The following is a 26493-nucleotide window of genomic DNA, read 5'->3' as shown; positions in this document are numbered from 1 at the left end:
TCCCGCCCTTCCTGGAGCCGGGTGGGGCGGGCTGTCGGCGCTGGGGGACACCTGGGTCTCTCGAAGGGTGCGGGGTCGCGGGCCTCCTGCCAGTCGCGACGGGAAGAAACGTGGGGCCCCGAGGCAGGAGCCCGTGACAAGGCGCTGAGGCCCGGAAGCGGCGGCGAAAGCGCGTCCCCTGGCGGGCGCCCTGGAGGCCCTGTCGGGAGGAAAGAGCTGGAAGCAGGCCAGACCCTCCGCCGGGAGCGCGGCACTTCTCCGCAGGTTCCCTCAACCCGTGCGGACAGCGGTTTGGCAGCATCGACTAAAAACGCGTCCTTTACGCTCGCTTCCAGGAGCCTGTTCCACAGACGTGAGGTAGTTGTGAACACAGGTCTGCACGTGCTGTTTGAAAAAGCGATCGCCAGCTGCGTCAGCGGCCGCGGCTGGGAAGCTGCCGCTGCACGTTACGCGTTACGCCGCGCCTCGCACGGGTGCTTTGCAGGACCCGGCGCAGACCGGGAGTCATGCCTGCGGTGCGGGCCCGATTGAGTATCGCCACAAGCAAACTCTCTCTGCTGTTAAAACTTGGTGTCTGTTTGCATAGTTAGACGGTAATTTTTTAGAACAATGCAAAGCCTTCGGTCCAGCTTGCCGTGGCTCACCTGTTTGCGTCGGGGTGGGAGGGCGGCAGAGCGGGCGTTTGCGGTGCAACGGGCCACACGGAAGCCAGCCTGGCCGGGCCCCCGCCCTCGGGCCTTTGCAGGTCACCTCAGCTCTCAGCCTGTGCCCTCACCGGGCAGAGCGGGAAGCTTGGTGCCTGTCCCACCCGCCGCCTGCTGCGCACGGAGGGGCGTCGCTCCGGGACTTTGCTTCGCATGTGTGAGATCCCCGAGCCAGTAAACCATGTAGGTTTCTGCGGTGGTCGCTGACTCCAGGCTTGCTCTTTGGTCTTGAGGCTGGGCAGGCCCAGGGCTTGCAGGCCTTCAGAGTGCAGCCCAGCGGTTTGTTTACAAAGCCTTTGCTTTTCCATCTCCGTGTGAATTGCCTTCCTCCCCTTTGAGGTCGTGAATCACCCTCCCCCACAGGCTCTCTGGTCTTTAGCCGAGGATGGTACTTAGGGTGAGGGCCTGGGCCTGGGCCACCGCTGCAGGAGATCAGGAGGGATGTGTTTGCGCATCGTGTGTTGCGTCAGGTGTGGTTCCGGCGTGTCGGCCCGGCTGCAGGCGGCGCAGGTGTACACCTTGCTTCACGGTGTGCGTGGACAGGGGCGTCTCCAGCGAGGTTGTGTCGCAGCGTGCCCGGTGACAGCTGTGGCCCTGGCAGGGTTTACCTTTGTTGCGCCGTGGCCTGTGGGACTGCGGGTTCGAGCTGTGTGGAGGTGTTCTCACAGCCTGGCTGTGCACACCTGCGTGTCCCGGGGTGGATGCGGGCGTGCGGCTGGAGTGAGAGAGCTGCCGGAAAGACTTCTCACAGAAGTTACATCTCTGGGCTTGGCCCCTGAGTGGATACGCGTGTGCTGGGCCAGGTAGCAGCTGCTGGCGAAGGGCTGCAACAGCGTGGGCACTTGTGGGGCTTGGTCTCATTGTGTGACCTGGAGTGCATCCACATCTCCGCCTTCGAGTAGAAGGTCAGGGAGCACGTCCGGCTCTCTCTGATGGTCGTCATCATCGTCAGGGCAGAGGACAGAGGGAGCCCTGATTCCAGCATCCGCTTCTTTTCTCGGCCCCAGGGGTTCTTAGCGGCCACGGTGCCACCTCCTTCCTCCGTGAGGGTCAATGCTGTCTTCTCAGAGAGGTCAGGGGCCACCCGCAGGGCTTGTGAGCGGGGGAAGAGCTGAGACACTCATGGGAGCTGAAGCTGGGGAGGTCTGAGCTGACGAGGCCCTTGTCACAGGGATCCTGAGAGGGACGTGATGACCAAACCGGGACCCCTTGATTGACCCCCTTCCCTCCTCCACCTCTGAGAACAGGAGACTCCAGCAGTCCGCAGTCCTGTCCACGGCATGGGTACCACCGTGATATTCTGGGTAACGGATGGCTGGCTCTGTGGGGTCAGCTGCTCTGACTTGGACTCTGTCCACGCTGATGCCTGAGGGCAGGCATGCGGAGGCAGCACAGCCAGCGAGGTGGGGCAGGGCGCAGCCCTTCTCCGGCAACAGCCGACCGCGCCCTTGTTGATGCACATCTGTTCTCACCCTGCCCCGAGGCCCAGGCCCCCCAGGCTTCGCAACCACCACACTTCCGGTCCCCGGGGGCAGCCCCCCAGCCCTCCCCCCAGTGTTCCTTTGACCTGACCCCCTAAAGACGGCGGAGCATCACGAGGACCTCTGTCTCACTGTCACCAGCAGCACCATCCCGCTGGAGCACCTGGCCAGCTCGTGGAGACCTGTGCTGCGGTCCACCAGGTAGAGGGGAAAGAAGTTCTGGTCCCATCTTTCTGCAGCTCCTCTCGGTGGGAAAAGTCCTCTTCTTCCTTGACAGGCCACGGCTCCATCTCCTTGGGCCTCAGGCACGGCCCTCCTCCACAGGATACCATCCTTATTCTCAGCCTCTCTCAGAAGGAACGTCAGCCCTCCTGAATGTCAGTGGAGTACTGAGCTGGTAGCGAAATCCAGCAGCCTCCCCGCCCAAGCATAGCTTTTAACACTGGGGGTTGGTGCTCAGGGAAGGGGTTTGCTGTGACCTCATGGAGAGTTTTCCAGCGTGGGCACTTTCTCTCTCCTCACCCTCGTAATCCTCCAAGCGCGGGCTGACGGAGGACTAGAGGCCAGTCCTCCCAGACGTCAGAGAGGAGGGAGCCCTAAATGCAAGCAGCCTCCTGTTCTATTCTTGCTGTGCCCCTGTCCCTGGGAGCCGCTTTCTTCCCCTCATGATCTCGATTCACTTCCTACCTAATGCTGGAAGGAGATGGGGGCGGTCAGACCTCCTTTACTGTTAAAGGGGCAAGGGCTGAGATGTGGTCCCCAAGGGCTGGAGATCCCCAAATTGGTCGAGGGTGGCTTAGAAGTGTGGGTTATGGTTCTCCTTGGAGCCTCTCCGCTTCTCTGCCAGCTGAGGCCCTGTGCTCAGTCTCCCCATCCCCAGCCTAAGGAGCTGTGGGTTCTTTGTGAAACCCCACAGCTGGGGGCGCTGCAGAGAAGGGAGGGTTCGGGGCAAATGGCAAGGACTGGACTTACCTCCTTAGGTGCCACAGTCAGTTGCTGGACAAGGATTTATATATAAATGTATATATATATAAATATATACATACCCACTCGTCACGGCCATCTTTGTTGTAACCATTTCTGTGTTTATAAATACATTATTTCTGGGGGAAAAAAAAAAAGGTGACGGTTTCCAGCATTTTGGAGAGTTACTCAGTTTTCTTGGGTCGCTCCCAAGCATACGTTTTATTAAACTTCTGTGTGACTTTCTCCTGTGATCTGTCTCATGTCAGTTTAAATCTTAGACCAGTCAGAAGAACCTAGAAGCGTAGAGGGAAATTCCTCCCTCAACAACATCAGCAAAGCTTTCAAATTCTCCTCCTTAGCTCTCCGAGGTCTTATCTGCAAAAGTTCTTCTCCCACTACCAGAACCCCGGGTCTCCCTCTGTCTTCCCCTGCAGTCCCCCTTCATCTCTGTTCTCACAAGCAGCTCACCGTGAAACCAAGTCCCCCTAAAACCGAGCTACCCTGCCATGTTGATGATTAGCCTCTGTCCAAAACTTTACTCCCTTTCTTGTCCCCTCTGACTTAATCCTTTGCTCACTGAGCGCTCACCCCCCGAGTCAGATGAGGTCTCATCATCAACATACAAAGTCGTGTTTTTTCTCCAGAGCAAGATGAGCTCACGGATGGCCAAGCCATGGATCTCCAGAGAGTGGCAAACCAGAGACATCCTGAGCCCCAAAACTACGACTAAGAAATGTCACAAGGGGACTTCCCTGGTGGTCCAGCGGTTAAGACTCCACACTCCCAGTGCAGGGGGCCCAGGTTCGATCCCTGGTCAGGGAACTAGAGCCCGCAGGCCACAACGAAGATCCTGTGTGCCGCAACTAAGATCCAGCGCAGCTAAATAAAAAATATTAAAAAATGTGTCACAAGATGATAATTCACCCCAACTTCTTTGTTCTTCGCCTTTAAAAACGGTCAAGCTGGAGTGGATCTGAGGCTTGTCACCCACTCTCTTGCTTGTTGCCATAAGCCCTTCCTTTGCTGCAAACTCCCACTGCAGGAGTCGGGCTCTCTGTGCCACAGGCGCACGAGCCCATTGCTGGGTTACAGCAACTCACAAACTCCACTCAACAAAACAAAGCCCTCTGTGGCTGGCCTTCCTCGTGCCCTTGTTTAAAGACAGCTGCTCTGGGATTATCAGCGTTGGGGTGGGGGGGGAGCGTGTGCACCAAGAGAAGGTTCTCGCCCTTCTGTCCCCAAACAATTGATCAAAGATTTCACCGGGCAGATCCTTTGCGGGCAGAGTGAGCGAAGTGGGGTAAAGGTGCTAAGCGTCAGGGAGAGACTCTGCTTAAAAGAAAGCAAAGCACGACATCTGCCAAAGGGAAAAAGGGAACTGCCCGATCTGTCCTCTTGCTCTCTCTGGCCTAACAGATGCGCTCCATGCCCTCGGATTATGACATGAGAAAAGCATGCCATCTCCTAGTCAAAAGCCGCTGACCCAGAAGTGCTGTTGAACCCAAGTTCATGTGCCTGACACACAATGAGGCCAAACAAATGGAAACATCAGCGTTTGGAGCAGAGAGAGTTGTATTAATCTGTAAGCAGCTTTTGGCAGGAAAGAGCTCTCTGCAGGAGGCCCCGTTTGTCCTACCACTTCAGCAAAGCTGTATTTTAACTAACCCAAGCACATCTTCCAAATGTTTTGATCACATAATACTTTGCCTAACCTGTTGGTTCTTTCCTTAGATTAAAGAAATAAAAAGAATAAGTAATTAACAGATGATTGGACCTTTTCCCCAGCTTGGCCTACAGTAACCTCACGAGCAAACTGTGTGAGCAGGATAGCATCTCAAGAGAGGTCACAAGGAGTCCACAAGCCTGCACACAGTGGGGCGTGGGATGACTTGGACCCCCTACCTCAGTGATTAACTGAGATTACTTCACCTTTTTCGTGGCTAAGCAGACTCTTTGGAGTTGGTTTTGGGACATGAGTTTGCCTTCTCCCCAGACTGCTGGCTTTCTTATTAAAGCAATTTTTCTGTTCCTGCCAGCACTTGCCTCTGGAATATTGACAAGCGGCTGGACCTGAGCTGTGCACCAGTCCAGAAGGTGGGGGATGCAGGTCTGTCTCAGGTCCATCTTGCTGGCTGGCCAGGGTGCAAGGTCTTTAAAGGCAAAAAGGGTAAATGGGAGGGGGTCTTGGTGGTTGCAGCTTCCTGACGGGACTCAGACTTCCCAGCACCATCCTGTGACTCCAAGTGACTGTGACTGATCTTCATGTCCCCGGAAAGCAAACTAGAAAATCATGGTCTCGTCATCCTTTAACCTGTTTCTAGGAGAGAGCAAAGGCCACAGTTGAGGCACTTTATTATTTACTTAGAGCCTATGTGATGGGTTAAGAATTTTAATTCCTGGTCGGCCCCTGGTGTTTCCTCTGACACCATCTGGGCCTGCCTTTCCTTCGTTTCTGCATTCCCTATCTTCCCTAATTAGTAAGGGCATGTGTCCGCTCTTTGGAACTCAGGAAAGGCCTAGGAGACTAAAGCCTTTCTCTGCAAACAAGAAATGGGGGACATGGAGAGTCTTTTGAACCCAGGAGGGCCCTGCAGGGTCCTGACCGGTTCCCCCCCGCCCCTTTTCTCTGATACTCCTCAATCCTGAGGGGAACAGGGGTGGGACAAAAAAAGGGATACACTTGTGTAAAGAAAGGTTAATCATAAACTCAGCAGGGGAACTCGGTATCAGAAGCTTGATATAAATACATCACCTTCCTACCATGAGTCCAGTACCGAGCTAGGGAGAGGAGGGTACAGCAGAATATTCTCTCCTCCGGAAAACTGTCAACTTTCTGGAGACTCCCAGACATGGGATTTCTAGAGAACAGATACTACAGGAAGGAAGCAGACCAGCAACATGTGACTTGAAGATCAGAGCTACAGAAACTCAGAGAGGGGAGTGATCAGGATTGGCTGGAGCTGTCGGGAAAGGTTCCAAAATGCAGTGGGAACCTGACAAACTACCTCAGCCAGGTGACCAAGGTTAACAGTAACAGTGGTAAGTATCTCGAGAGCCTACTGCCTTGATATAAAGTGATGAGAAAGCCCTTGACCTCTGTGATCTGCTTCCACAAAACCCATAACCCCTGTCTAACCATGAGAAAAACACCAAGTAAATCCCAATGCGGGACAGCCTACAGAGTACCTGCCTGGTCCTCCACCACCCTGCCATGGTCATCGAAACAAGGAGGGTCTCAGAACCTGTCCAAGCCCAGAAGAGCCTAAACAGACATGATGATCACATGTCATGTGGTGCCCTGGATGGGATCCTGGAACAGAAAAAGGTAGAAGGAAGGGAACTTGAATAGCATAAAATATGGATTGCAGTTAATAATAATGTTTCAATAGTGCTCATTAATTGTGACAATTCTATAGAAAACTAGAAAGAGAGGGAAAATTAAAGTCAAATAAAAGAAATCTTTTGCTTCAGATTGGAAACCTAGAAGAAATTGGTGATTCCTAGTAAAAATACACATTAACAAAATGGACCCAAAAATAAGGACAATGTAAACAGACCAATTAGCATAGAAAAGCTGGGAATGGTGCTTAGAAATCTCCCACTAGAAAAGACCCCGGACCATTTGGGTTCACAGTTAACAGCTGAGTGTTAAGTGACCTTTAACAAATTCTGATTTTAATAACAAAGCTTGATATACTTACATGTTTCATTTAGTGTAGGATGTCACTGTTTACAAAACAGACATATCTTATGTAGTATTACAAATATGCTGCCTATTAAACGGTGACTTTCTCAACAAAAGGAAAAAGTTGTTGATGAGCTCACTTCCATTAAAGCCAGAAAGGAAAAATTTTAATATATTCTCGTTTTGGTGTAAAAACTGGATTTAAACTTAATGTTGTGAGTTTTAACACACCTCCTTTTCAACGTGTCGATTAACTTGTTCAACGGCATCAACACTGTAACAAGAAAGGGCCATCAGAACACTCATGAGAGCAAGAACGCAGGGGCGGCTGGCCCTCGGGTGGCTGGCGGGGCCGGTCCCCGGTGCACGTGCGGCCCTTCGGAAGTACCACTATGACCCACTTCTGTACGAAGAACGCTGTGTGCCCTGAGTGACAGCGCCTTAATGCGGGGATGCTTTCGTAAAATACAGTTGACCCTTGAACAACTCGGGTTTGAACCGCTCGGATCTACTCACGTGTGGATTATTTTCAATAGAAAATGCTGCAGACTGGATCCACCAATGCGAAACCAGGGTGACGGAGGGCGACCATCAGTCATACTCCATTCTGACGGCAGAGGGTCAGCGCCCCAGCCCCACTGGCTCAAGGGTCAACTGGAGCCCTGATGAAATTCTAGTGAGAAAATAAAGAGAAACCCTGGGGCAAAGCCCCGAGGATGAGATTCCGTGCCCACATCCAAGACCGACGCCTGCGCTCTGCCCTCCCGGCCGCTGTCCCCCGAGTCCCAGCTGGGGACAGCACGGGCTCCACAGGCCACCAGAGGGTGGCATCTTGCTCAGGGGAAGGACACTGCGGTGTTGTCGGGACCACGAGTGAGGGCAGGCATGGCTCACCCACGACACAGCCTTGGAGTGGCGTGGCACTCGGGCGCCACCAGCACCAAGTGCGTGACCCAGATGAACACGGTCCGGCCACACAGAAGGGCTCCCAGCTGTGTAATCCCGCGGGGGCCCAGGTCCACGAGAAGCCGCACGAACCCCGCGGATGCTGTTACAGACACACAGGCCCGGGCTCCCCAGGGGTCGGCTCCAGAAGCGGATCCACGCTAGTGCTTCTGTACTGGGTTAGAGCTGAGGGTGCCTGCGCCTCACTCCGTCCACACTCTCCGCTCTCTGGATACTGAAGACACGGTCCGGGCCCCGCTGGCCCTGCCAACGTGGATATGGCTCTGCACCCAGAGAGGCAGGCCTCCATCTAACTACCTTCAATACTTTAGCACCTCCAACCCCAGGACAGGCTGGCCCCAGCCCTCACTGGGCGGAGGAACCCAGCACCAGACCCAAGTCCTACAGCCAGGAGGGATAGGGTCTCCTGCCTGGGGCCCCCAGTAAGCGTGATGGGGTTGCCCCAGGGAGGGACCAAGGCGCCTCAGGCCAGCAAGGGGTGGAGATCACTGCCAGAAACAGGGACACTGTTACAGGTTGAATTGTGCTCCCAGAAATCCACGTGTGGAAGTCCCAACCCCCAGTACCTGTGAATGTGACATGACATGGATATGGGGTCTTTGCAGATGATCAAGTCAAGAGGAAATCATTCGGGTTGGCCGGAACCCACTATGATCGTGTTGGTATAAAAAGGGGGAATTTGGACAGACAACACACACACACACACACACACACACACACGGAAAATGCCTTGTGAGGACTGCAGCTATGCTGTCCCAAGACGAGAGCTGCCAGAAGCTGGAGGGAGCCCTGAATCAGATCCTCCCCCCGGTGCCCTCAAGGCCTTGCCAGCACCTAGATGCCACACTTCCGGTCTCCAGGACCACGAGGCGACAGGTCTCTGTTGTCCTGAGCCACCTGCTTTGTGGTACCTCGTTGTTTTGTTTTTCGGCTGCACCGCGCGGCTTGTCGGATCTTAGTTCCCCGACCAGGGATGGAACACGCACCCTCAGCAGTCAGTGTGTGGAGTCCTAAGCACTGGACCGCCAGGGATTCCCTTGTGGTACTTTGTTACAGCAGCCCTGAGGAACAGATACAGGCACCCTCTGCTCTGTCCCCTTCCCCCCAGACCACGGTGGGTGAGGGTAGAGGCAGGGCCCTTCACAGACCAAGGCCACTGCTGGGTGGTCACTCTGGCCCTGACTGTCTGGGAGCTCTGGACACAGCTCTCAGCCTCCAGGGGCCATGGGAGGATGAGGACAAGCGGGGGGGGCTCCCTGGAGCTGGTCACAGCACCTCCCCTTCCTGGAGCCCGGAAAGCCCAGGAATAGCCAGACCCCACCCCTCACCGTCCTCTGGGCCCCTCCCCCAGCCATCAGCAGGTTGGAATGGCCGCTATCTGCGTCTTCATCTCAGTAGGGGAGACACAGAAAGAGGCACTCTTGCCTGGTCATTGCATCTCACCAATGTCCACTGGCTCAGGCTGGCCCTTTCAGGAGGGGCGAGCAGGACAGACTGTGGGCCAACACCCTCTTCTCAGAAGGGCCTGGGGTCAAGCCAGGAAGCAGGGAGGGAAGTGGTGGGCAGGAGGCCTGATTGGCAGGACCCAGAGGGCAGAGCCCCCTCCCTCCAGGTGCTCTGTGGAGGAGGGGCGAGCCCCTTGCCTCCTTCCGCAGGTCTGACACAGCACAGGTGGCCCTCCGCAGGAGGTCCGGTCTGTCAAAGGTCAGCTCCAGAGACTTTAGTCCATTTTCTCCAAAGCAGACCTGATGCAGCTGGCGACTCAGGGCTCTGGGACTTTCAGGTTGGAGCCCAGTGCCTGCCAAGGGTAGGAGGGAGGAAAATGCCCTAGAGGTCCTCATGAGAGGACCACGGGTCCTCACCAGGGTCCCGCCTCTGACTGTGACCAGTCCCCACCCAGGGCAAGCAGGGTCTGCTGGCCACAGGAGACGAGGACAGGCCCAGAGCTCTACATGTTTCCTGGGAAGGTCGACGGGTGGGACACCCTGTAGCAGCCCAGGGCGTTATGACCCCTAACCCCTAACCCCTAACCCTAAAGCACGTTCACTGATTGTGCTGACATGTTGTGCAGAATTTGAATAAGGGCGAGTGAGTCTGAAGAGCGTGCTTCATGTGGGGACAGGTTGTGTGGATAAGCGTGGGTAAAATGCGTTGGGGAACTCAGTTATTCACATCAGTCACCATTTGGGTGAAGGGTACATCATGAAGAGGGACTCTTGGTGACGGGGTTGTACACTGTGTGCATGTGCGGGAACATCGGTGACGTCTGAGATCCCAGAACTGGGGTAAAAGGGACAGTAAAGTGTTCACGAATTCTGAGAATTAGGTAAGCACATTAGGGAAACTAATGAATTAGTTAATAGAAAATTTGATGAGAAACAGGATATTTACATAGCTTCAAAGCACCACCCCCTAAAATACTTACACAAAGAGAAAAAAGAGGAACTTTACAGTGGAGAAGCTTGGTCGGCAACACCCTAACCAGGTGATGGAGATGAACACCATCAGCGATAGGGTGAGGTGAGCAAGACCACGTGCCGCCCAGAAAATGCAGTAAGGACCAAGCGTCACTTCTGGGATACTCCTTCCAAATGCAAACCCCAAATCACAAGGAAACGTCAAACATGGCCACCTTGGGGGACATTTTGCAGAGTAACCGGCTTGCAATCCTCAAGTCGAGGTCATGGAAGGCCAGGAAAACCCAGGGACTGTCCCAGGCTGAAGGGCACTGAAAGCCCTGTTGAGTAAAGGCAGCCAGTGCTATGGGGCGGATTTGGATTCTCTCACATCCAGGGCATTACTGGGACAACTACCTGAACTCTCCTGGTGTCTGGCAATTAGGAGGCGGTAAAGCACCAGGACTGATTCCCTGATTTCCATGGAGGTGCTGTGCATGTGTAGAATTCCTTATCTGAAGGAAACACATAAAAATATTAGGGGAATATGATGGGGCAGCAGGTCAGTAACTTGTTCTCAAATGGCTCAAAGGAAAAAAGATCTTTGTACCCCATTTTCAACTTTTGGCCAGTTTCCAATTGTTTCAAAGTAAGGAAATGTTTTCAAACTGAAAGGCCCGAGTTTCCGGGAACCTGGAATGTGAGTGGCCGTCCAAGTGGCACGCCTGTCACTCGTGGTGCTCGGCCCTGCCTGCGGTTCTGGCGAGGAAGATGGGACGTGACGGGCTGCGGGGGGAGCACTGGTGGTCTCAGCTGAGACACCGCTCCTGGGGAGCTCCCGGTGTCCACTCAGGCGTCCCAGGCTCTCAGCTGCTCCCCACTTCACCCCATCCCCCAGCAAGTACCTGGAAGCGCCCCCTTAGTCCTCTGCCTCTCCCCACTCTCCTGTGAGCCCCGAGGGCACAAACCTGACTTTGCTCCCCGCTGTACCACTTCTGCTGACCAACAGGACGGGGAGGTGAGGGTCAAGGGCCCATTCCCAGAGGGGACAGTCCTGGGTGTCAAAGCTCAGCCCCTGGCCTGTGCGCTCGACACGCCGCTTCCACCTTGGGGGCAATTCCTCGTTCCCAGGGCAAAGTGACCAGGTAAGGGGCAGAGTGCAGAGATGCCCACGGGACGCTGCTTATAAAATGGAGCCGGTGGGAAGGATCCGAATATCCCTCACCAGGTCCTGATGCGTGGAGTAGTGCCCACGCGCTGTGCAATGGGGGCCAGGCCTGGGAGGGGCAGGTGTCCGGGACAGTTAAGTGAATGGGGGAGGGGGGTGTCAGAACATTAAACTTTAATTGAACACAACACTTGGTCGGCAAACACAACGGATCACAACGCGAGGGGAAGGCGCCGCGCCCCACCCAGCGCTCTCCTGCGGAGCACGTGCCTATGTGCGGGCCCACACCGCACTCACCACGGGGCTGGGCGGAGAAGGCCGGCCTGTCACAGCACAGGCGGGAGGGCGGCTGCAGTGCCACGCCCTCCTCTCTGGAGCGGGGCCTTCCTGCCCACAGCCTGCCCAGGAGCTTGACTGCAAGCTGCTGCCGCCTGAGCAGAACAGACCCACCTCTGACTGCTGACTTCATGAATGTTTTTCAGATGCTTCTTGCGGTATAGGGAGTTGCCAACCAAACTATTCAAACATGGCAGGGGACTCAGCCGCCCTCAGTGCTTCTCAGCAGAACCCCCAGGGAACTCTGGGGACCTCCTTCTTCTGTAGGGACAGAGCTCTGTAACTTGTGTTACCAGACGTCCACACTTGCTCCCCTGGAGCACTGGCCGGGCTCCCGAGGGGCAGCTCAGCCCAGGCTGCCCCCTGAAAGCTCAAGGAGCATCCTGGCTCCCCAGAAGGCGTCGCTGGAGGTCTGGTCATCGGGCCACTGCACCTGGAATGCCAACACAGCATCACACACGGAGGTACCCTCTGTGGGCTCTGCCTTCCCATCTGGGTCACCCCTGATCCTGGGACCCACCCCCTCTGGACTCCGTAAGGAACACCTCCCCATGACACCTGCCTCCCAGTTCTCATTCCACCAAAGTCCAGCCTCAAGGCATCCCTGCCCCATGTTCAATTCTGCCCGTTTTATTCACTCCAAAGTCCCAAGCTGAGGACCCAGGAGTTAGGAGGGAAACCCACGGTACCTCGTAGGAAGGCCTCACCTGGCTGGAGGGCATGGGCTGGCCCAGCTCCATGGCCGACTCGGGGCCAGGGAAGGCAGGCGGGGCCGGGGCCAGCTCCGGGGTGCTGGAAAAGGGACAGTGTCAGGACAGGCCCTTTGCCAGGCCCTATTTGAGGCTCACGCTGTTTACTGTGAGCGACACATCCTGAGAACTTTCTGCCCATCAGAAGCCCTTCCTGGGGCCGGACTCTCTTTTGGGAACGGCCTCCTCCTGCAGGGCCCTCAGGTGTGCAGGATGCTGGAGGGGCCTGTGTGACACCTTGGGCAGGTGGCTCAGGTAATCAGAGAGCACATCAGGGCAGGCTCTGTCAGAGGAGGGGGTGGTGAGCAGAGATGGGAAGGAAGAGAAGGTCACGAGAAGGAACAGGCCTGAGGTGTGAGGGAGTCCAGAGGTCCTTAGGACCGAATCAGGGGTAGCGGCAGGGAGAGCAGGTGCGGCCGCTCGGAACAATGACCACGCAGTTCCTCAAAGTCACACCACACCTACCCTGTGACCCAGTCATCCCACCGCTAGGTGTACACGCCCCAGGGACACGAAGGCAAACATGCAGGCCGCCACGTGTCTGGGGATGTGCACAGCAGCCCCAAACCAGGAGCTCCCAAATGCCTGCCAACAGGTGATGACAATCCCCACCAAGGACCGGGACGCGGCAACGAAGCGGGAGGGACGCTGACACACACAGCAGCGGGGCAGGCCTCACAGCAGTCAGGCTGCGGGAAAGAAGCCACACCAAAAAGAGAGTCCACGCTGTACGATTTAACTTCCACGAGACTCTAGGAAACGCAGCTAAAGAAAGCAGGGCCTTGGTCCTGAGGCGGCCGGGGTGGAAACAGCCCTGTGACCTGTGACTAGCAGCACAGCTATGGTTTGTAGGAAATATGTAAGTCACACTCGGAAAACTGTCCTGTGTACCATCTAAACATGTTGGTTTACTTCATGCCAACTACACCCCAATGAAGCTGTTTTTAAACAAGGAATCAAGGTTACCAGATCAGAGCAAGGCTGAGCCGGGGCACTGGAGTCCAAGGGTGACCCAGCCAGTGGAGAGGCCCAGCAGGCCACGAGGGGCCCTGTGGCTGCTGTGTGTGGTTCCCGGTCATAAACGGAAAAGCGAGTCCATCAGCACGGTCTGGGTTTTCCCTCCGTCTGGCTGTTTCCGCAAGCAGAGCCTGTGACCTGGGAGGCCGCTCCCCTTCTCTCCCATGTCCCCCAGTAATTCTGCCCTCACGGGGCACCTGGCCTTCTGCTCCCAGACTCGGGAGACCCCGAACCCTGGGGACCCTGTCCTGCGGCCCCCATCGTAGATTCCCTCTCCACCGGAGGACCCCTGGCCCGACATCGCCTCCTGTGAAGTCTCTGGGCACTGCCACGGCCTCCACTGGCCACAGTCCACAGCACCTAGGCCGTTCACGGCCGTCCCAAGCCCCTTTAAAACTCCAATTTGGAATATACAATCAGGACCTTGATGCTGTCCAGAAACTAAAACAGTCTTTGGGGAAAAGAAAATGCCTGAAAGAGGCTGCTGGGGCCCAGGGAGACCTCTGGGGAAGCGTGAAGGCCTAAGCCCCATCCACAGAACGGATGCCCGCATCTGCTCCAATGCTTCTCTGAGGGAAACACTACCATCTTCTTTAGGTAGATGTAGGATGGGGGACTGCTGAGGTTTCCAGAAATCCATGAGGAAAGGACGCACTCTGCACCGTTGGAGATGGTGAGTCTGTGCACCAGGCACCCCGTCCGCGGCCCGTAGGCAGTGTCACCTGAGCCCTGTGGCTGTGCAGCTTACCTCTGGGTGAGGGTGAACTCGGGAGCCTGCAGCGGAGGCTGGGGCACCAGGAAGCCGCTCGCCTGTGGTTCCACTCGGCCACCGCTGGTACCGGGACCCTCCTCCAGGTATGCGCTCTGGGCGTTGCTGCTGGGAGGGTCAGCGAATCCTGCACGGGAAGAAATCCCACAACCCAGTGCTGGGGGAAGGGGGCACAGCCTACGTGCAGCCCAACACAGGCCTCCGCGGAGAGGCGGCGTCCAGCCTGGCCAGCCCCCAGCCTCGGCTCCCGCGCCGAGGAAAGAGCAGCCACCACTGCTGATCTCAGTGGCCTCTGCAGGCTCCCAAAGACCGAAACGATGTCAGGTTTTGCTGACCTCAAATTTTTCTTTGTCATTCTAGATCTCACGCCAGCCCCGGTGCCAAACAAAGACTCAGCACCCCAGTCCGCCCTACGCCCACCGCGGCTGTCTGAGTAGAGACCCCGCGGTGTCCCCTGTTCACCACAGGCTGGCCCAGCCCGTGGCCGTTGCCCTCCCCTTTCACCTTGGGTTTCACCATGATTTCACTGCAGTGCAAGGTGTTACTACCTTACCTTGCCTTTTCTCTCTACTTAAAATATTATAGAAAATCCCTCAGGGTGTCTTTCACCCTAAAAGGCAAGCCACTGTGGACGTGATCAATTCTGGGTCAACAGACATTTAGGAGCAAAGTGAGCTAAGAAGGAAGGTCCATTGCTGCCCTAAGTCTATCCAGGTGGTAAAACTAGCATGCATCCCTGATCTCAGACCCCAAACAACAGTCCTCCCTCCTGTCTGCTAGAGCCTAGACCTTCCTAACCATTTGGTGTATGACTCTACCTCTGCCTTCTGCTGTTTCCCCTTTCCTGCAGAACTTTACAGATAGTCTGAGGTCCAGGAAATATGGTTAAGTGCTAATTTGAACATTTCCAGTTTACACAGAATAGATCAGTGGGTTTTATCTTCTTCCTCCAAGAGAAACAGAAATAAAAAGCCCAAAGCCTAGAACAAAGCGAGTGTCATGGGAAGGGTAACTGGCAGGTGGGAGACGTCCATGTTCTGCAGATGCAGGGCACAGGTCTGATCCCACGGTGGGGGGAGTCTGAAGGGAAGCTGGGGCATAAGCAGGGGCCAAGGACCCTGAGAGGTTTGCAGGGAGGGAGGGAAAGCAAGGTGCTCAGGCAACCGGCAGGGAGCTCTCCAATTCCCAGAGAACATCACCCCTCACATAGGCTGGACACGGTGTGAAGACCAGCTTCCCTCATCCCAGTATGAGGCTGGCCACTGCCCATCCCAACTCCAGCCTTGTTAGTAAACATGGACAGGAAAAGGTCTCTGAAATCAAAGACCAATCCAATCAGATGGAAAAGTTGCCTCGGAGAAATGAGTCTCCAGGCTCTTCCTCTTTGGGGCACCTCTTCCTCCTCTGTTCAAGGAAGGGCCTGAATCCACAACCCCAACATTCCCCCCTTCAGGCAAGAAAGCACATTTTCTGAAACTTCTAACTAGGATACTCAGAGACATATAAGATATTGCATCTATAAAAAGTAATATGATCGGGGCTTCCCTCGTGGTGCAGTGGTTAAGAATCCACCTGCCAACGCAGGGGACACGGGTTCGAGCCCTGGTCTGGGAAGATCCCACATGCCGCGAAGCAACTAAGCCCGTGCGCCACAACTACTGAGCCTGCGCTCTAGAGCCTGCGCTCCACAACTACTGAAGCCCGCGCACCGAGAGCAGATGCTCCGCAACCTCAATGAGAAGCCCGCACACCACAACGAAGAGTAGCCCCCGCTCGCCACAACTAGAGAAAGCCCGTGTGCAGCAACGAAGACCCAACACAGCCAAAAATAAATAAATTATTTTTTTTTAAATTTATTAAAAAAAACAAAAACAAGTAACATGATCTATGAAGAAAGGAAAATCAGAAATAAGAAAAGGGAGCTTGGGGAACTTCCCTGGTGGTCCAGTGATTAAGACTCCATGCTCCCAATGCAGGGGGCCCAGGTTCGATCCCTGGTCAGGGAACTAGATCCCGCATGCCGCAACTAAGAGCCTGCACGCGGCAACTAGAGACCCCGTGTGCCGCAACTAAGACGCGGCACAGCCAAATAAATAAATAATTTTTTTAAAAAAAGAAAAGAGAGCTTGGAGTTCTCTTAAAGTAAATAACTGTCAAAATATCATAAGACAGAGTTTAAGACAAAAGCACATACAATAAAAAAGAAATTTTTTTAAAAGGTAAGCATTTTGGGAGATTGGTCCAGGATTTCCAACATCCAAGTAACATTTGTGCTCTAAAGAGAGAACTGGAAGGAGGAAACTATCAAAGAAAATCACAAAAAGTGCCCAGAGCTTAAAGAAGACCTTGTTCTCTGGTTCTTTAAATTGAAAAGCTTAACAACAAAGTGAATTCAAAAGACTCACACCTGGGACCATCAATGTGAAATTTCAGAACACCAAGACTTCAAAAATAAAAAGCTCCAATAAAGGAAAAATACGTGAACATCAGAATGACATCTGACTTAAAATGACAACATTGGATGCTATGATTGGATGCTGTGTTGCTTTCAAATTTCTAAGGGAAAAAGTATTTTTAAACTCAGAATTCTGTCCCTGACAAATCGTTAATCAAACTTGAGGGCGGATTAAAGACAATTTCAGAAGATGCAAGGAATCAGACACTTTACCTTGCAGGCACCCTTTCTTATAAAGTTAATTAAAGACATTCTCTAACATAACAAGAGTCAAGAAAGAAAGAACAAGACTTGCAATTAAGGAAACACTGAAGCAAACCCAGGGAAGCAGTTAAAGTTGCTCCTGGGATGACGGCTCCACCCCAGACTGGGAGCAGGAAGAAGGAGGCCCCAGCAACAAGTCTTCAGAGGGGATGCTTAAGACACTGCAAGAAGTCAGGGATGTTGATAAAAGCAGACAACGTAAGAAAAAAGGGAGGCAATGACAAACTACAAGATGACCTGTATGTAACCGCAGAAGACTAAGGAATTTAGGTGACGGGCTGAGTTCAGTGCCAACATCCTCCTTAGAAGCTGGGATGTCACAAGTTGCTATCCTGTTTGGTGCACAAAATATATACCTGAATACGTGTTCTTTAAAGGTATTTATAGCGACAGTTACAACTAAGGAAGAAACTAGGACGAGAGGGCCAGGGGTCTGAACTGCTCAGCCCTCCTCTGTTGGAGCAGATGTTGGCTGGTTAGTTACAGGGACTGGAGTACAGGGGTGGCAGCCATTTCATTTCATTTTAACTCTTTCCTCACCGTCTTATTTTTTTAGTCACGTGCACATTTTATTTTGAAAACAAAAATAAAATGAAAAATATCCAGGCTGTTGGTGGGAAGAGCCTGTTCCAACTGCACTGGTCTGGGGACTAATCAAATACACGAGATTCAAGCAGAAAGTCCTGGCCCCTCAGAATTCTTCCCCATCAAATGACATACAAGCAGTTGAAGCATCTGATGTAGAAACACATGGTCTGTCTAGCGTAGACCCACCTGTGGCGCTGGGCTCACCAAGGGCGGCGATGGACACAGCCAGAGGAGCATCTGCAGCGCGCATCGTGAGGTCCAGCCCGTGACTGTGGATCAGTTGCCTGGTCTGGAAGGAAACTTCCTTGGAGGATGCCAGTGCAAGAGACGTCAGCCACGACTCGGGGGCACCCAGAGAGGGGTCCAGCGTGTCGCTGCCAGCAGCCAGAGGGCAGAGGCCAGGGCCAGGGCCAGGGCAGACGGGAGGAAGAGTGGCAGGATCGTGGCTAGGCCCCTCCTGGTACATCTCACCACCCTGCAGAGACCTGGGGAGCACAGCGAACATCATCCCTTGGTGGGCAGAGGCTCCCTCAGGCTGGGGGAGGTGGGCCTGGGAGGAGATTCCGGCCCAGTTTGGGAATCTGGGCTCCGGACTCAACGCAGCCACAGATGGCTGTGGGGTCCACCCCAATCACGCTGCCTTCACAGTTCTCCCTGGGGCTGCAAGGGTTCCAGAGACAAAAAAGATACTACCGCTGGAAACCTAAGATACATTAGCAGTTTATTTACAAGGGCCTTCAATGAAGCATTGTTCCACAATATTGAAAGCTGAAAATGATTAGGAAGAGCCTAATAGTTGAATGATTAAATGAAGGTGGATCTTAAAGGAATGTTAGGCTGCAGCTAATAATTTAACGAATTAAACTATTCCCCAAATGCCCCCTGTGTCTCAGATGGTGCTCCTGGGCTTTTGTCGACAACCCCCCACCCCTGTCATCTGTGCAATGACGTGCATGGCAGGGTCCATCACCAGCCTCATTTCACAGGTGAGAAAAAGCAGACACTGAGAGGCCACGGGAAGCTGCCTAAGGCCACACACCTGGGTAGTGCCCGCCCGGATGGGGCATGCCAGCCCAGGCGGTGTCATGAGAGACGCTGAAAACACACGTGGAAATGGAAGACGTGGGCACAGCTTGATGTTTACCCAGACGTGGGCCTGGTCCCCCACTCAGACTCAGTCCTGCTGCTGCCGGCACTGCCCTCACAGCAGTCTGTGCAGCACCACAGGGGCCACAGGGTGAGGGAAAGCGGTTGGACGGGGCCGGGTCTGCAGCAGGAACTCAAGAAATGTTGGCTGTTACTAACTTAATGATACACCAACCATACCAAATGCTAGAGAGAAACAGACCACGAGGACAGCGGGTTTGCCTTTAGGAGACAGGTCTGCATGTTTTTCTTTGTTTTCCCCGTTCTCCAAAATTTACGTTAAGTCAGGCTGCGAGTCAGGCTCCAGGGAACAAGTTTGGGGTCCATGACGTGGGCTCCTTGCCAGTGGCTCCCCGGTACCTGGGGTCTCAGCTCTCTCCGCCCTCCATCACTGAGCTGGTCCCAGTGTCCGGCAGGCATTCCCACGCCCACTCCAGGCCTGGTCTCCCACTGAGGATGGGGAATTGAACAGGGGACGGTCCCATGGCCCACGTGGGTGGCAGTACCTGGGAGCCAGTGACTTTGGCATGGTCTCGTCTCCAGAGAAGTCTGGGGTCAGGACCAGTGGCTCCCACGGTCCTTGGGTGGTCTCCTGGGTCTGTGCAGACCCACTTTCCTCAGGTCCTGCGAAAAGCCGATCAGACAGGAGGGGAAGCTGGGTGATGCTCAGACTCCCAGCCTCCTTCCCAGCAGGTTAAGAGCAGCCATGCTGGCTGCCCAGTATTCTTTGTTTGTCCCTTGATCTGTCTTTGGTCTGAACCAACACCCATAATTAGGAACCCAGAACACCCTAAATTCTAGTGCTTGGCTCACTTCCCACTGACTCCTGGCCCTGGCCGCAAAGCAACCTCTCAACGCAAAACGCTGCTGCAGCCCCACCTGGGCCCATCCTGAGCCCAACCTGACCCTCAGCTTCAGCGATCTCGCTTCCCACAGGGTGAAGTCCCGAACGTGCAGACGGCGGCTGGCGGAGAGGGTCCTGTCCTGTACCCAGTGACCCTACCTCGGCCTGGCCCTAGACACAGGTTTTGGGAGAGGGGCCACTCACCCGACCACTGAGGGCGGTCCACGCACCCAGAGCCAAGGTGGGGCTGGCCTGTGGGCTGCGGGGGGCGCGGGACGGCCTCCCTCGCGGTGCGGTCCTCCGCCGAGTCCCGGGCTGGCGCCGCGCGCTGCACAAGGGCCCTCTGGCGCCGCCGGTAATTGGCGAACCAGTTGTAGACCTGCTCCGTGGTCAAGCGCGTCTCCGAGGCCAGGTGCTCCTGCCCCGAAACAACACGCCGCTTGCCCAGCCCGCTCCTGAGACGCGGGGCCGGGACACAGGGCGGCCGGGGCATCACGCGGGCCGGCGCCGTGGCCTCTGGCCTTGTTCCTCCTCAAGCCGCCGCCCGGCCGACGGCCACTCACAGCCGGCAGGGCTCGGCAGGGCTTGCAAACCGGACCCTCCCGAGGCGCCACCAAACCACTGACCGCCCGCCCGCCGGCCCGGTGCGAGAGCGCGTCGGCCACGACCGACCCTGCGATCAGGAGCCTGTCCTTCCTCAGGAGCCACATCCGCACCACCAACGGCCACAGCACGGAGCTCCGGGAGGGCCCCGCTGATTGGACCCGGAGGGAAGGGGCGGGGCGACCACTGGGAGAGCCCCGCTGATTGGACCGGGAGAGAAGGGAGCACGCCAGCTTTACGAGCGGCAAGGCTCTTATGCTGCCCCCTCCACCTACTCCCGAGAGCTCACCCGTGCATCCCTCCTGCCGGAGCCCCGGCCGCGGTGAGCGCTCAGTGAGCATCTGTTGAAGCCACACTGGATGACGGGGTATTAAGACTCCCGTGATGAAACTAACCCCGCCACGTGTGCAGGCGGCTGCCAGCCAAAGGGCTTCGTCCCCAGGGCAGTTCAGGGCAGGCGGAGAGCGCCAGCGCCCTGGCAGATAGGCCACTGGGGAGGCGGAGAGGTGTGGCTAAGGATGCGGGTCAATCCCCTCAGGGTGGTGATGTCACCTAAGGGTGGGAGTCCCCTAAGGACCGGGGAGGATGGGCTAAGGGGAGGGTTGCCTGGCCTCCTTCTCATCTGCTCTTACCCGCTCGGCCTTGCTGGGGTTGGTGCTCACGCCCGAAGCAAAGTCCTGCAGCTTCTGGCGAACTTCTCTGGGGAAGTTCCTGTTCTTGAGGCCGTCAGGGCAGAGAGAGGCGGGCGGTGGGTTCCTGGATGAGGACAGTGAGGAGGTAGTTACGGACCCCCCCCCCTTCTTCTGAATGCACCTGTCGTGCTGCCCTGGACTTCCTGTCCTTTCACTGGCCACCCCCCTCCCCTGCAGGACTGTGTGCTGCAGTCCCCGGGTCCGTCCCCTGAACAAGGGAGGGGTCTCGTGTTGCCCGGGCCCACACCCCACACTTCCACCAGGGTTTCCGGTAACACTCACTGACCAGTGGCCATGACTGTTAAAGCTGGGGGATGAGGGTACTGAGGTTGGTTATGCTACCCTCTTTACTGGGTGTATATTGGAATTTTTCCAAAAGAAAAAAGTGGCATATAAACAAACAGCACCGGTCTACACAGGATTTGCTATCCAAATGCCAATTGAACAAATCCCCACGAACATCGCAAATACACCCCACACATCCCAGTGGAGCTCAATCTCCCACTCCCCACACAGTCCCCCAGCCCGTCCTGCGCATCCAGTGAGAGACCAGCACGTCCCTGCCAATCAGCCCAAGAGCCCTGCAGCCAGGTTTATTCTCTCTACCTTCTCCAGTACATTCAACCTATCGGCAAATCCTCTAGAGTCAATCCTGACACAACCTTTTCCCCAGCCATGGCCACTCCCAGAAACTCCAAGAACCTCCCACCTCCGCTCCTGCACTAACCATCTGCTGTTAACTCCAGTGTCGCCCCTCCTTATGCCCAGAGCACGCCTTCCCTGGGCTCAGGCCTCTCCAAGGCTCAGCCCTGTGCTGCAGCCCTACCACAAGCAGAGGGCCAGTGAGTCACAGCCCTCTACTGAACGAGTTCCGTCTAGCATTCCTTGCTCTGAATTACGGGATCTGCTTTGTTTCCTGGTCTACTGTCCATCGTCCACACCCGCGGGCAGCTCCAGGACAGCAGGGCCCCAGCACCTCTAGTAATGCCCAGCAACCAGGGGCCTCTTCACAAACACTGCATGCTGGTCCCCAAGGCATTTACTTTGCTGAGCCACCCTCTGGCAGGCTGTCAGAGCCTATATGGAGGGACCTGACTGCATCCCTGAAGACCTCAAGACTGATTAACTGCTGGGCTTTGAGGACATATCTGGTGGGCACCATGAGAAAAATTCTGTCTGATGCAAAAGGAATCCATCTCTTCTTCCATCAACCAGGCCCATGGCTCAGAAACTCCTGTCACTTGGGCTTTCAGGAGCTCAGAGCAAGACCTGCAGCTCCTCCTGGCCAGTGGGGGACACCCAAGGTCAAAAACAAAGGCTCTACAGTCTCGATGTCTAGGCTGGAATCCTGCCTTTGCATCTCTCTAGTGTGTAACCAGGCAAGTGACTACCTTTTCTGTGCCTTGGTGACCTCATCCATGAACGGTGATGATGGTAATGATGGTAACTAGCAGTCGTAACGTGTGCTTAGTGCTGATAATGGTCACGGTGGCGATTATCATCAACATCTATCCAGCAGCCACCGGGTACCAGACGGCCTTCTAAGCACTAAGTGTATCTCATGTGGTGCTTGCAGACCCTCACCTTTATCTCTCTTTTAAAGGTCCTGCAGCCCTGAGGGGCCGTGCTGGGATCCGGGCCAGGCGCCTGCAGAGCCTGACCATGGGGATTAGCCGAGCTGAGGGGCACCCATCCTGCAGGAAGCGAGTGAGGTCAGGGTGCCCACCTGCCGCCTCCCTCACCGCAGGGCCCTCACTGACAGGCAGCGGCTCCTGCTGCAGCTACAACTTTCGGCCTGGGTCCTGGGAACAGCTCCCTGTCCTCGCCCTGCGGGCACAGGTAGGAAAGCGTCCCCACAGCCAGCCGAGCAGTGGAGAGGAGGCTCAGTGGCGGGCACCCGCTGCTGTTGACCCTATTGCCCTCTGTCTGTCACTGCTTCCTCTCATCTCCCTGCCTCTACCTCACCTAAGTCCTTCTGTGCTCTGGGAGAGCAAACCCCTTGGGAGCCCCAGGGAATAAGCGCCGATAAAGGCCGGTGCATACCTCTTCCTGCACCGGAACTTCTGCACCGGGGTCAGCGTGGCCACGCCGAGCCTCTTCATGACCAGACGGTAGTGGATGTCATTCCAGAGCTGCACCAGCTTCAGGCTGCCACCCGGCACCCGGCATCCCTGTGGACAAGAGCCTGCTGAGATCCGGCATGCTCGCCTGCCCCGCAGCCCCGCCGTTGACCCAGCCTGACCGCTAAGAACATCCGCTGGCTGGTGCCCCGCGACGAGGGCACGAGCCCCATGGCCGGGCTCCTGTCCCCAGCAGGCCCTCCCACGAACGGGAGGCGGGCACAGCTCTCCCTCGCCCCCCCCCAAGGTGAGGGCCAGGCAAGGGGAAGGCCAACTCCGGGCTGTGGCCATAGCACACAAGAGGCCGAGCCACGCTGAGAACCACATGGTCAGGTCTGAGGGGCCCGAGGCTTGATCCCCGTCTTGCGTGAAAGGCCTTTCTCTCCCACCAGCAGGGCGGGCCCCTGGGGCTCAGTGAGTTCATTCTGAGCTGAGGGGGACGAAGGGGTCCCGGTCTGTGCCAGTGACAGCTCCCCAACCCAGTGCGGCTTGGTCATGTAACCAGACTTTAGAGACGGCCAAGGACGCTGAGTGTGGGCCTCCGCTAGACACAGCCCCTGTGGTCAGTATGTGGTTCTTGCCTTTAACCCCAGTGTTCTCAGGCCCATCTTGGCGAGGGAGGTGCTGAGAATCATTTAGCTTTCTCTCAACAGCGTCAGGAAAAGCCCATTTTGCTGGGTTGAGGCCTGCAGTCTCCTGCCAGGATGGAGACGGCAGCACAACCGTCAGACAGGGCACCCACTTGGCGCCTCCCCAGCTGCAGGGGTGGCCCTTGGCGGGAAACGCCCTTTCTTGACGTGGCAGCCCCATCCGTTCTCTCAGGTCTCAGAACACATCGCTTCCTCAGAGGCATTTCTGGACCATCCTGAGTTACGGTCCCTCTCCTGGGAGTTTTTCATCACTGATGTCACGCTCACATTCCACCACTGACTGCCTTCACGGCAGCTACTTCAGCTGTGTGTGTTCAGCCATTTATTCTGACGTATTTGGAAGGCTGAGCCCTCTTATGTTCCAGGCTGGGTGTTGGGGATCCTTTAGTGAGCAGAACTAACGCACCCCTGCTCCTGGGGCCTGCAGTGCAGGAGGGGAGGCGGATCACAGATCGAAAAAGACAGGTTTCTAACTGTGAGCTGAGGAAGGAGTCATAGAGGGGGGGTGAGGGCTCCCTTAAGTCCTTGGGAATAAAGGAGGCACTAGCTCGACGGGGTGACATTTAAAGCAGAAACCGGACAGGTAGGAAGGCACCAGCCACACAGAGTGGTGTCCAGCCTCTGGCAGAGGGAACGGCACACACAAAGGTCAAAAGACAAAGATCTCGGGAGTTCCAAGAGAGCAGCAAGCCACTGTGCGGGAGCCAGGACGGCGTGGCAGGCTCTGGGGCCGCGCCTCGGCGCGTACCGTGGTCCCTTCCGCAGTTTTAAAACTGCCTCTGGCTGCTACGTGAAGACTAATAGATAGAGGGGGCAGGAGAGGACACGGTGGTGGGGCGTGAGCGCCAGGAGGGTGCCGCAGGGCTTGGGGGAGAGGGAGCAAAAACAAAGACCTGGGCAGTTTAGTATCGTGAAGGTAAACTCAGCATGAGTTATGCATGGACTGTAATATGGAGTGAAAAAGGGAAACACAGGTCCCCAAATCTCTTACTAAAACCTTTTGAGGGCTTCCCTGGTGGCACAGTGGTTGAGAGTCTGCCTGCCAATGCAGGGGACACAGGTTCGAGCCCTGGTCTGGGAGGATCCCACATGCCGCGGAGCAACTGGGCCCGTGAGCCACAACTACTGAGCCTGCGCGTCTGGAGCCTGTGCTCCGCAACAAGAGAGGCCACAACAGTGAGAGGCCCGCGCACCGCGATGAAGAGCAGCCCCCGCTCACCGCAACTAGAGAAAGCCCACGCACAAAAACGAAGACCCAACACAGCCAAAAATAAATAAATTTAAAAAACAAAAACAAAAAAAAAACAAAAAAAACCTTTTGAGCCAGATGTATTTTGGAATTCAGAATTCCTCACACTTTAGGAAGTAACACAGGTATATACTCCATAATTTGCACTATCCCAGTATGATCTAGGGCAGGAAGCATCCTGCAAGCAAACATACCAGGATTTCGGTAGCAAAACGTACTGCAGAAATATTAAGTGGATAAATAAAGACATAAATAGTTTCCCATCAATGCAGCTCAGGTTTGATGCCAATTGAGTTGAAGTTCAAAGTACCACCAGAGGAGTGACAAAGATACTTGTGGTTTCAGAGTTCCCGAATGCAGACCCGCAGCTAAGGGACTGCGGTCCTGGGTCTGTTTGATTGCTTGCCTCACTAACCGGAGTGCCAACTTTCCAAGCCAGGACCACTGGTCCAGGACCAGAGGGATTCGATAGATGGACAGTTTTGTCTCAGGTTAGCAGGCAAGTTAGAACTTAGTACAGTGAGACTGAACTGCCCTGGCTCGGTTTATAGCAGCTCTCCCCAGGCTCCTGCTGGCTTCTGGGCGTTTCCATCGTCTTCAGGATGGCGTGGGCTGCTGCCCCTCTCCCCGCCCGCCCCCCCCCCCAGTCCTACCTCTAGCAGCTGGCAGGCAGCCCGGTACTGCTCCTGCTGGGCCAGCACTCTGGCGCACACCTGGGCCACGTCCGCGTTGTCCAAGAGGTACAGGCGGAGCTGGCTCTCCAGCACGGCCGTGACCAAGGGCTGCACCTGGGCGGGGTCGTCCTGTACCTCCCGGCACAGCCTGCCTGCGAGGGTCACCAGCTCGGCCAAGGGCAGGCCAGCACCTCCGCTTCCCCTCAGCAGCTGCAGGAAACTCTGCATCCTGAGTCAGGTTGAACCCCTCTGCAAACAAGGCGACAGTCAGGACCACCGCCGGCGCTGATCGGCTGACTGCACGTCAATCCTCAGAGCAACTCTGCGAGGCCTCTCCCGCGACAGGTACTTGTATCGTGGCGGCAGCGAGAGAAGGCGGCGCGTCAGGGCCCGCCAGACTTTCCTTGTAGTCCCCACAACAGCGTAGACGCTGGCGGTGCACCAAGGCCCAGCTCGCTGCTCTCGCTGCCAGACTTCTCACTCCGCACGCCTGGAACCTCCGTCTGGTGCCCTCGTGCCCCTCACCCGCCGCGCCACCGCTCTGTTTCTCCCACTTCTCACACCGTTTGTCACCGCGTTTCCTCCTTCCTTCTCCGGGCTCTATGGGGGGCGGGCGCGCCTGCGCTGGGGTCATCCGATCCCCCCAGCATCTGCCAGACGGAGAGCAAGGCCTCTCGGAGTGGGTGGGCAGGGCCGCGGGCCAGGGGCTGGGCAGACGCCCTTGGCGCTCCTTCGAAGGGGAGTCAGAGGCCCGCTAGGTGGGACCAACAAAATTCGCTTTTAACTATTTTAATTTTGGGGGAAAAACCCCTTATATTTGAAAACCACAAACATTTAAGGGTTGCTCTAATCCGACAAAATAGTAAAATTAGAAAGGGAAGAAGGAAAGGAGGAACGAAGACAAGAAAAGAGAAAAAGAGTGAAAGGAGGAAGGGAGAGAAGGCACCCAGACAAAGAAATGAACACGTGCC

The 26493-nt window shown here is 55.7% G+C and overlaps 1 protein-coding gene and 1 pseudogene across 2 annotated transcripts; both read right to left on the bottom strand.

Annotated features, from left to right (window-relative positions):
- Positions 1-1096: 1096 nt before the first annotated feature.
- Positions 1097-11835, bottom strand: LOC102998161 (zinc finger protein 384-like; annotated as a pseudogene).
- A 213-nt stretch (positions 11836-12048) lies between these two features.
- On the bottom strand, positions 12049-25750 carry ANHX (anomalous homeobox). 2 transcript variants are annotated; one of them, XM_057526053.1, is made up of 9 exons: positions 25502-25750; positions 22873-23000; positions 20770-20893; positions 19739-19952; positions 19197-19314; positions 17731-18029; positions 14217-14364; positions 12410-12494; positions 12049-12135 (listed from the first exon to the last, which is right to left on the bottom strand). In XM_057526053.1, the coding sequence occupies exons 1-9, from the start codon at positions 25748-25750 to the stop codon at positions 12049-12051; spliced, it is 1452 nt and encodes a 483-aa protein (XP_057382036.1). The 2 variants fall into 2 exon arrangements, with proteins under 2 accessions (XP_057382036.1, XP_007181376.2); XM_007181314.2 differs by lacking the exon at positions 17731-18029 and having other exon boundaries at positions 14217-14345.
- Positions 25751-26493: the final 743 nt, after the last annotated feature.

The sequence above is a fragment of the Balaenoptera acutorostrata genome, chromosome 13 (genome assembly GCF_949987535.1).
Source record: "Balaenoptera acutorostrata chromosome 13, mBalAcu1.1, whole genome shotgun sequence".
Lineage (NCBI taxonomy): Eukaryota > Metazoa > Chordata > Mammalia > Artiodactyla > Balaenopteridae > Balaenoptera > Balaenoptera acutorostrata.
This window is presented reverse-complemented; position numbering and strand designations above follow the sequence as displayed.

Bases quoted from the DNA above. Each gene is read 5' to 3' on its own strand.
- ANHX (XM_057526053.1), bottom strand. From the start codon at position 25,750: ATGCAGAGTTTCCTGCAGCTGCTGAGGGGAAGCGGAGGTGCTGGCCTG. The intron at 20,894-22,872 runs GTATGCACCGGC...GTCCTCATCCAG, and splicing joins AAGTTCCGGTGCAGGAAGAG to GAACCCACCGCCCGCCTCTC. The intron at 19,953-20,769 runs GTAAGAGCAGAT...GTTTCGGGGCAG, and splicing joins ACCCCAGCAAGGCCGAGCGG to GAGCACCTGGCCTCGGAGAC.